The following is a 9,588-nucleotide window of genomic DNA, read 5'->3' on the forward strand; positions in this document are numbered from 1 at the left end:
TGTATGATCTGCCGTGTGTAATTTCGTGTCTACGACGACGCGACGTCGATGTATCGGACGCGGTGCGGCGCGGCGCGGCGCGACGCGACAGACCAATGCGCCGGAGCGGGCCGGTGCCGCGGTGTGGGCCGGTGTGCAGCACGCGAGTGTGATCGCCGCGTCGAGGTACAACATAGCAGCGCCACGTGGTACACCGAGGTCGTTACCGTGGGGGGCTGTCGTCGTTAGGACTCCCTCGGATCAACGACGACGACTTGCGCCCGACGCCCGTGAATCCTCTATTTCGTGGCTACTCCGCGGATTGGACGCTTGATTATGACGTGATCTGCAAAGTGGACGCAGAAATTATTTATCTAATAGTACATTCATAATGTCAAAAGCAAATAAATGTCGTATATATGCAGTAAATGAGCTGAAATATTATGTACAATCGCGAAGGAGATAAATCGAAATAAGGGTTGCTTCGAAATTAACATGATAAAATAAATCTTTTTCGATTATAGGTAAATTGTCAATAAATTTGTCTTAATGATTATCAAAAAGATGCAACATCCCATTGAAAAAATAAAAGCGACCTTGATATTTTGCATATATATATCTTCTTTAATTATTTTAATTGTTTTGAATTATTTCATTAAATATAACGTATCTTTCTTATTATTATCCTAACAGTCACTTTTGAAATTATCGTTGATGGTCATTCAAGTTTAAAAAAGTATAAATACATTATTAATTTTCCAATTTTCAAAGTTATATCTCTCAATGACGAAGCCTCGTACCACGAGTTTTGGCCCATTCTGTATAAATAGGACACGTATAATGAGTACCTTGAATCCAAATGTAATGCTACTTATTATCATAGTCGATATAGTGCTTGAACACGCGATTTCTATATCTCATGCTTCTTTCACAGGGAAGAATACGTAATCCGTTATAACAAGCATAAAGATGCGCAAAATCTGAATTTTTTTTCCAAATCATTAGATCGACGATTCTTCCTCCCTTCTCTCGAGGATTTAAACTTCGAGCTAAATTTAACTCATGGGCACGTAAAGCACGTCCCTACACACGGCGATCGATTGTCTTTTGTCTCGAATTGCTGTTCGAAGACTCTTAGCCATTTGCACGAAACTTCTATCCTTCGCTATTGATCGGATAATTATTACAAAGTTGCTATGCCATTTCCTAGTTATTAGACTTGAGCTATTCTACAATGTATATTTCCGCTTGTGCGATACGACATGCGGAGAAGAAGAAAGAAGAATAAAAAGAAAAAGAAGTATAATAAGATGATGACGAAGAGTAAAAAAACGCGATGACTCATGTTGATGAGAAATAAATTACACGCGAAAAGAGAGTAGAGTATAGCTCGAGTCTACGCTATCTTGAATATGAATTACGTTCTCATGGCAACTGATGACGGGGAAGGTCATGTACAGGGGTGAGACCGTGTACGCGAGGGCGACGGCGCGGGGTTGCAACGTTGGATATACCGTGATGCGACAATTTTTAATACGTATAAACATTTAAATATTTACCCCCGCAGACCACGTCGGAAATACGTGGACAGACAGTGTGAATATCACGCAGGGTACACGTCGTCGCTTCTAGCTTCCGGTAGCGATTGTTGATCGATCGCTTGCATTGGGAAAAAAAAACAGACGCGTTTCAGATAGCGTGAAACACGTCTTTATCTGCCTTATCTGACTGCCGATCCCGTGTATTCGTCGTGGCCTCCGCTTTAATTTCGCTCACGCGATAGGCGTACGCATATATACGTATCGATAAGTGTAATTTCACGTGTATTTCTCGCGAAGAGAAAAAAAGAGGGAGAGGTTCCCCTTTTTTTTTCTTTTGCCTCCCTCTCCTCTCTTTCACGCAACCATTCTTATTTTATAAGCTAGGACAACGGTACGCTACATATATACTATATTCACCTTTTTATTATGCAAAGGTTTCCTATAGGAACCTTTTTATTATGCAATTTATATGTATTGTATGTATTCGCGATCGCGAGGGAGAGAATACGTGTAATGTTTATGTATTCCGAATGGACGGAAAATTCTATCGATTCCTATCGCTGACAGAGCCCGACTGTACGGATGATATTCGTGCTTTCTTCGAGGCCAACGGTCCTCGCTGCGGTCCTCATCTACGAGATTACTGCCCGTTATCGCCATCCGTTCGCGGTAGGCGTGAAACGCGAGCCCGGTAACACGATCGACCACCTGTATCCCCGTGCATAATTCCTCCTATCGAACAAACAAAGGAATGGTTACTCGTCGGCAAACAGTTAACGACGTTCGCTCGGCACGGTCGCCCCGCGTTCCTATCAGGTTACTCCGGACCTTTTCTCACCTTTCGCGCGCCGGTGTCAAGGTGCCGACCGGCACGATTCCAGAGGGAGACGACAACGCGGCGTACCGATGAGAGAGCGCGATTCTGCATACAAGATCCTGCGGTTTAGGTGACCTTTTCCCTCCCCCGAGAAGACGCGGTATTCCGGTAATCCCGGCGGCCGGCACGTACGTCATGTCGACCAAGACCGTGGTGCGGAGGACGAGATCCAGCAACTTCGAGTATCGCGGCGACTCCAGATTTCCACCAGGCGTGTACACGATCCATCTGCCGTCGGCGTGCGACCGTACGCTCGGAGACAGGCCGATTCATCTGAAGAGGAGTAGCGCGTACGAAGGAAAAGAGGTAAAAACGCAGTTTACACCCTGTTCCTGAGGAAAAGCGGGATGTAAGTTTCCGCACAACTTCCTCGCTCGCTATAATTGCAGCTATATTAAATGTTAAGGAAAAAAAATTAATGTCTCCATTTAAATTCATCTGTAAGTTAAAAATAATTGTATAAAACGTTGATGGTAGGTCGGCAGGATAAGGGATAAAAGCGGCACGAGGAAATATCTGATTCCCTCGAAGGAGCCTATGGTCTATCCGAAGATCATGACGAGGAAGGAGTATGAGGACCTGAAAGAACGCAGCCGCGTAATCACAAAGGAAGAGAGACAAACGACTGCGGATGCCGCGGCGAAGGAGAGGGAGAGACTGACGAAGGAAAGCGCGGCACGGAAAGAGGCAATCCGCATGATGGACATGAAGAAGAGTCGCGAGAAGGATCCGCGAACGAGGGAGATCGAGGAGGAGGCAAGAAGGAGGACAATGCACATCCTCGAGCGGGCGTACAACATGCGTCTGGAGCAGGAGGAAGAGATACAGAAGTGCAATCGGCTCATTCTGGAGACCAAATGCCGAGCTATTCGCGACGCCCAAGTAAACCACTGACACTGCAACGGAATTCCGCATATGACGTAACGTCTCTATAATGTCTAATTTTCGTACATTTAGCTATTCATTTGCAGATCGCGGAAAAAAAGCTGATGGAACAGGAGCTTCTCGAGGAGGAGAAACGGCTGCACGACATGATGGAAGACGAGAGGAGATGGGCGATCAAGGAAGAGTCGCGAAAGGAACAGGAGGAGGCGGCCAAGAGGCTGCGATTCGCCAAGATCCTGAAGGAGCAGATCGTGGAAAACGAGGAGCAGCGGATACTCGAGTTTGAGAAGAAGCAGGAGGAAAGCCGGTTCATCAATTTAAATAATATCGCGTGGCAGCAAGATGAGATCGAGAAGCTGCGCAACAAAGAGGCTGAAAATGCTAAAGTGCGGCAGGAACTTGCGGAAGGAAACGAACAACTGAAACATTTCAAGGCTATGGAACAAGAGGAAAACAAAATTATAGATATAAGGTGTGTTTTATGAAAAATCATTCCAAATCATTTATTAGTTTTTAAAATTACCTTGGAACTATCTCCTTCATATCTTTCCTTGGAAAAAATATAATTTTTATTAAATTTAACTTTTCAGGATACAAAACTATCATCGAATGAAAGAACAGAGAGAGGCCAAAAAGATGGAAGAGCAGAAATTAGAGAGATTGAGAAAAGAACGAGAAAAAACCAGAGTAGCGATGCGAACGGTGCAGGCGCACGAGCTTCAGGTATTATCGAACTTAAAAGATTCGCTACGTAAGTGTATCTAGAAGTTACGCTAGACAGCAATATACCATACAAGGAATAGAATTCTACAAAGTACGTCGCAAGATCATGAATTTTTCCGCTAATGGAAACGCAATAATTTACGCAATACATCATATCGCATTGCGCGTATCGTTCCATTTACTTCTATAATTACCTACCTACGTCCTTGCGTGTCTCAACTACCTGTTGTCGAGGGTCAATGAATCCATGAGCGCCACGTCAGGTCTCGCTATCTACAATGTGTTCTTCTTTCGAAATTGCGCTTCGCGTTTTTTTTATCGTATTTTTTATTATTGCATGGTTATTTATGTGGCACTTGATAAAGTATTAAGTGCCATATGCTATACGTTATTGCACTGTAATGTTCTTTTCACAATTAAAACAATTACTGTACGTTGAACGTTATAAACTATTCCTGTTATTTCTAATAATGCCTATTTTTAGGATTTATTTATTATGTCATAATTTATTGATGTTTTAAAGAAACATTTAATTAAAGGATTATAAGTTACTATAGTTTTAACTGTAAGCAAATTGCGACAATAAATTTGCAGGCGCAAATTGATGAAATCAATGCGGCTCGGGTTCAGGAAGAGGTAGAACGGGAATGGAGACGAAAAGAGAAGGAAGAAGCTTTAAAGAAACTGGAGGCTCAAAAGATTCTTCAGAGACAAAGGGAGGAACAAATAAACAATAAGCGAATAATGCAAGCCATCGAGATCGAGCGAGAGAGGCGGGAATTCGAGAGGATTGCACGTGTGCAAAAAGCAGCTTTTTGTAAAGAAAAGAAGGAACTCGGACAAAAGCAACAGCAGGCTCAAATTCATCGCAGTGAAATATTAAAGCAGGTTTGTATCATTTGTCTTCACCTGAAACAATGTTAATGCATTAGTATGCACAATTATATATATATTATTCTGTCCTCAATTATAAATATATTCTTTTATATAGTTATATATATGCATATAATATTGTAGATTATGTACATTATTATATGTGTCTTATTGTACATTATATGTATTATTCTATTTCGCTTGGATAGGTAAATGAAAAGGAACGAGAGCGCATTGCTGAGCGGCAAAAAATGTTTGAAGAAGGCTTGGCAATACGTGCTGAAACTGCGATGCGTAAGAAGAAATTACAAGATGCAATGGAACGAAAGTACCAAGAAATGAGAGAGAACAAAGTCCCTGATATTTATATTAACGAAGTGAAACGGATGATCGAAACTATTCAATGAGTTATTTGACCAGACTGATTGTGAAAAATAAAATTAAGAGAAATAAAAAAGTATATATATATACATATATATTTTTTTTACATAGATATATACAAGTTTATAGAAAATTGTCTAGTTTTACAGTCTTTTAAGTCTTTGCGACACATCACTTCCATATCATTAGAACGTTTGCATCGCGCTCGATGAGATCTTCAATTTGCGCGGCGGACTGGCCCGTGCTACAGCATATTTCATCGAGGCTGTACGTGCCTGTGAAATACTTATAAATTGGATTATTTTTTGCTTCTTCGCTGCAAGATGCACCAGGAAGAAGTACAGGATACTATAAGAAAAGATACAATTAATATACCGCTATACAATGCAGCTTATAATGCAACGCGAAAGCTACTCACATTGTACACCCTTCTAATAAGTCCCTCGATCAAACCAAATTGTACCAGCCTTCTCTCATTTATTCTTAGGTTCTGTGGATTGAGACGTTGGCACAAGTCTTTCATACTGACGCCGTAAGTCATACTCGAATACATACGGTATATATCTCTAAAAAATGCCGGTTGTCTAGCTATGAAGAAGAAAAAAACCATCAGTAAATTTAATCGCGGTGTTAAAATTAATAATCATTACGTTCGTGAAATCATTTACCTAACTTAGAAGCGTACGCTATACACCTTTCCTGTAATTTTAGGTCGTCCGGTAATTTTCTTAATTTCGGAGTTACGGCATAGACGTTACTGTATTGAAATATTGGGATCAAAGTTACAACCCCGTAATATCTGCAAAAATGTCTCTTATAATACAATCGATTAAGGGAATGCTATCTCTCGTACAAATATCTCGTACACAAGATTTTGCACGCAGCTTTTGACCAAATTATTCTCCACGTCGGCCTCAGCCGCTATGCGCGCCACATGATTAAAACCATCGATGTAAGGTAACACTTGTTGCGTAGTCAAATCCCATTGATCGCACTGAAATGACTCTTTGTCTTCCAAAAATATTGGTACCTGATGATCGAGAACTGGCTTTGGCTCAGGCGCTAATCTCACAACTTTCAAATGTGATGTCATGGTTCCCTCTAACAAAATATTACATGTAACATATCACGATAAGTATTTTAAATATTATATATATATATATATAAAACCTACCAGTCAATGTACACATTTTGTGCAGATTCAAATCCTGCATGACTTGCGCGAGCATCTCCGCCAGCCTGGTCTTGTCATCCGAGGCAGATAGAAAGCAATTTTCTATTTCCAAAGCCATCTGATAATCACATAAAAATTAGTACGTATAAATCGCTATACTTTTGAAATATTAAACACAGAGAAATCCATAAAAAAAATTTACCAAGAAATCCGACATCTTCTTGACCACTGGCTCATAATGGACAGTACGAGCATTCGCATCACAGACAAAACACAAGTTGAAATAAAACGCATTTCTTGCGTATTTCTTATCGTCAATCTTCACGGGGAAGCCCAAAATCTTATAGTCCTTTAACGTGCTGGAGGAAAGGAAAATTCTTAGACGAAACATAGGAGAATCGACCAGTTAACTTTCGCAGCTTCAAGTACCTTGACTTACATCGTAATGGTACTTCTTTGTAATTGCGCCTTTGGTATGATGTAAACACTGACATTGTCGAATATGTCCTTGGATATGTAATTGTCAGGCACCTGTAAAATAACGCAACTACCGTAAGTCACAAATGAAATGTTTAATATCACTTGCACTTTCATAACGCATGCTACCCTAACCTGGCATGTAATTTTGGGTCCCGCTATATGGTGAAATTCGGCAAAAAATATGCATCGAATCGGATCCTCTTGTTCCTTGTCCCCGACACTTTCCAACGAAACGGATGCCATTGTGTCTCTCTGTCTTTTTACTGAGACTGTGTTCACAGAGAGCTCATCACGGATTTGCGTCCGGCGTCATTTAAACTTTTGAAACCTTGAAACGTCAAGCAAAAGGGGAGAAGGAGAAAGAGATGATCGGCACTGCTGCCATCTAATAAACACGTGCAAGCGAACTAAAATCGAGCACATGTGGAAAGCGTGCCGGAGCTCGAACGACGAGGCATATTTTTGGAAAGAATTTTTCAAGTATATGTACATCTTGTTTCAATTTAGTGATTTTACGAGATGAGTAAAAGAAAACTTGACGACGAGACCGACGCCGCTCCGGCGGACGCCGAGGTCAAGAGAGTTCTATCTCGTTTCAAATCTGACACTGGCGAAGTTCTACCTGGTGGCTTGCTGGACCTGCCGGTTGATATCACGGTGGATAAACTGCAAGCAATTTGCAATGCTCTGCTGCAGCAAGAGGAGCCGTTGCCCCTAGCATTTTACGTGAACAATGTAGAAGTCACGGACGTATTGGAGAAGTATGTTGGCAAGGATTTCAGCATCAGCGAGGACGTTGTGGAGATTGTATATCAGCCGCAAGCAGTGTTTAAAGTCAGAGCTGTCACGAGATGCACCGGATCCTTAGAAGGTCACTGGCAATTCCGTCCAGCACTCCATATCCAACGAAATGATTATTTCTCTTAAACGTTCTCTTCTATAGGTCACAAGGAAGCCGTTATATCCGTTGCGTTTTCACCGGATGGCAAGCATCTAGCCAGCGGTTCCGGCGACACAACGGTCAGATTGTGGGACATCTACACGCAAACGCCGCATTACACGTGTGAGGGGCACAGACACTGGGTCTTGTGTATTTCCTGGTCACCCGGTGGCACGAAGCTGGCTTCTGCGTGTAAAAATGGATCGATTTACTTATGGGATCCCAACACCGGCAAACAAATGGGTAGAGATCTAAAAAGTATATTCATCAAACTTTCTTTCTCCCTAGGCAAGAATATAGTCTTTTCACGTTTGTCAAATAGGAAAAGCCATGGCAGGACACAAAATGTGGGTGACGTCTCTGTGCTGGGAACCCTATCATAAGAATCCAGAGTGCCTATATTTAGCGAGTTCGTCCAAGGACACTGACATACGAATTTGGGACACCAAGAGAGCACAAACCTGTCGAGTTCTGTCCGGTCACACAAAAAGTGTTACTTGTGTCAAGTGGGGTGGAAATGGTCTTATTTATTCGGCCTCTCAAGACAGAACTATTAAAGTGTGGAGAGCGGAAGACGTACGTATATCGAGCAGTTGAAATTAGCATTCTGTTACATTTCCAACTGATTAAGTCAATTTCAGGGTGTATTGTGTAGAACCTTGGAAGGCCACGCTCATTGGGTGAACACTTTGGCCTTAAACGTCGATTACGTGCTCAGGACCGGTCCTTTCCAATTGGGATCGACTGCAAATCAAACGGACAGTCCATTGGAATACGCAAGGAAGCAGTATGAATCTGTAGGTGAAGAGAGACTTGTATCTGGATCTGATGATTTCACATTATTCCTGTGGAAGCCAGAAAAAGAGAAGAAACCTATTGGTACATTGCATGGTCTTAAAATATAATTAACTCAAGTGTAAGAATAAGAAACATATATCGCGAAAATATTTTTCAGCAAGAATGACTGGCCACCAGCAACTTATCAACGATGTTAAATTCTCGCCGGATGGTCGTATGATTGCGTCAGCATCCTTCGACAAATCCATTAAATTATGGGAATCTAATACCGGCACGTATATCGCTTCGCTAAGAGGTCACGTTCAAGCGATTTATTCGATAGCATGGAGCGCTGACTCTCGTATGCTGGTTAGCGGCAGCGCGGATTCAACTTTAAAGGGTAAATGCAGGCGTATGAAAACTTATCTATTTAGAATAGTTGAAAGTAACATAATCCTTCTTACAGTTTGGAGCATAAAAACTAAAAAATTAAGCCAGGATTTACCTGGTCACGCTGATGAAGTTTATGCGGTTGACTGGTCACCCGATGGTCTACGAGTCGCTTCAGGTGGGAAAGATAAAGTTTTGCGACTGTGGCAAAATTGAATATACATAATATTCAAGTAAATAAATTTGTAAGAAAGTTAAATGTGTTTTTATCTCACTTGTTTTTTAAATAAGTTATTATTATTATTACATATCAACTGATAATGTTATTAAGCCTGGATTAAAAACTTTATAATTTTTATAAAGATTAACAGCCTTATATAAATAAATACAATTAAAACAATTGATTTTTTTATGATTGAACTTCAAATCCAATTAAAAACCGACAATTTTTGGTCGAATGGATTTGAATCTCCGGTTCATTAGACTAGTGCGCATTTCTCTGTGCACTATATATAATATTATTAGTCGATCGACCGTGCATAAGCATAACGCGCCTGTGGAACGGCAA

General features: G+C 41.2%; 3 protein-coding genes across 4 annotated transcripts; 2 read left to right on the forward strand and 1 right to left on the reverse strand.

Moving 5' to 3' along the window:
* The first annotated feature begins 297 nt into the window (after positions 1-297).
* On the forward strand, positions 298-5,348 carry LOC139772355 (cilia- and flagella-associated protein 45). Its single transcript, XM_071706009.1, has 6 exons — positions 298-2,703; positions 2,875-3,279; positions 3,369-3,754; positions 3,873-4,005; positions 4,600-4,893; positions 5,088-5,348. The coding sequence occupies exons 1-6, from the start codon at positions 2,533-2,535 to the stop codon at positions 5,283-5,285; spliced, it is 1,587 nt and encodes a 528-aa protein (XP_071562110.1). The 5' UTR covers positions 298-2,532; the 3' UTR covers positions 5,286-5,348.
* Positions 5,337-7,271, reverse strand: Nprl2 (Nitrogen permease regulator-like 2). 2 transcript variants are annotated; one of them, XM_071706016.1, is made up of 8 exons: positions 7,046-7,271; positions 6,873-6,964; positions 6,636-6,792; positions 6,434-6,551; positions 6,126-6,360; positions 5,928-6,058; positions 5,678-5,847; positions 5,337-5,607 (listed from the first exon to the last, which is right to left on the reverse strand). In XM_071706016.1, the coding sequence occupies exons 1-8, from the start codon at positions 7,154-7,156 to the stop codon at positions 5,431-5,433; spliced, it is 1,191 nt and encodes a 396-aa protein (XP_071562117.1). In that variant the 5' UTR covers positions 7,157-7,271; the 3' UTR covers positions 5,337-5,430. The 2 variants fall into 2 exon arrangements, with proteins under 2 accessions (XP_071562117.1, XP_071562118.1); XM_071706017.1 differs by having other exon boundaries at positions 6,863-6,964; positions 7,046-7,196.
* Positions 7,272-7,282: 11 nt separating this feature from the next.
* On the forward strand, positions 7,283-9,279 carry Nle (notchless protein homolog 1). Its single transcript, XM_071706010.1, has 6 exons — positions 7,283-7,784; positions 7,857-8,096; positions 8,176-8,429; positions 8,495-8,732; positions 8,809-9,030; positions 9,097-9,279. Exons 1-6 carry the CDS (start codon positions 7,433-7,435, stop codon positions 9,234-9,236), a joined length of 1,446 nt encoding a protein of 481 aa, XP_071562111.1. The 5' UTR covers positions 7,283-7,432; the 3' UTR covers positions 9,237-9,279.
* The last annotated feature ends 309 nt before the right edge of the window (positions 9,280-9,588 follow it).

This window comes from Temnothorax nylanderi, unplaced genomic scaffold, assembly GCF_030848795.1.
Source record: "Temnothorax nylanderi isolate EJ_2023f unplaced genomic scaffold, tnyl_v1.0 TNYL_tig0048_pilon, whole genome shotgun sequence".
Classification (NCBI taxonomy): Eukaryota; Metazoa; Arthropoda; class Insecta; order Hymenoptera; family Formicidae; genus Temnothorax; species Temnothorax nylanderi.

Excerpts from the sequence above, each read along its gene's own strand:
- LOC139772355 (XM_071706009.1), top strand. The coding sequence starts at position 2,533 with ATGTCGACCAAGACCGTGGTGCGGAGGACGAGATCCAGCAACTTCGAG. Across the intron at positions 4,006-4,599 it reads TGCAGGCGCACGAGCTTCAG|GCGCAAATTGATGAAATCAA; the intron begins GTATTATCGAAC and ends ATAAATTTGCAG. Across the intron at positions 4,894-5,087 it reads GCAGTGAAATATTAAAGCAG|GTAAATGAAAAGGAACGAGA; the intron begins GTTTGTATCATT and ends TCGCTTGGATAG.
- Nprl2 (XM_071706016.1), bottom strand. The coding sequence starts at position 7,156 with ATGGCATCCGTTTCGTTGGAAAGTGTCGGGGACAAGGAACAAGAGGAT. Across the intron at positions 6,793-6,872 it reads CAAAGAAGTACCATTACGAT|CACGTTAAAGGACTATAAGA; the intron begins GTAAGTCAAGGT and ends CCTTTCCTCCAG. Across the intron at positions 6,361-6,433 it reads CAAAATGTGTACATTGACTG|AGGGAACCATGACATCACAT; the intron begins GTAGGTTTTATA and ends ATATTTTGTTAG.
- Nle (XM_071706010.1), top strand. The coding sequence starts at position 7,433 with ATGAGTAAAAGAAAACTTGACGACGAGACCGACGCCGCTCCGGCGGAC. Across the intron at positions 7,785-7,856 it reads ATGCACCGGATCCTTAGAAG|GTCACAAGGAAGCCGTTATA; the intron begins GTCACTGGCAAT and ends TCTCTTCTATAG. Across the intron at positions 8,097-8,175 it reads CAACACCGGCAAACAAATGG|GAAAAGCCATGGCAGGACAC; the intron begins GTAGAGATCTAA and ends TTTGTCAAATAG.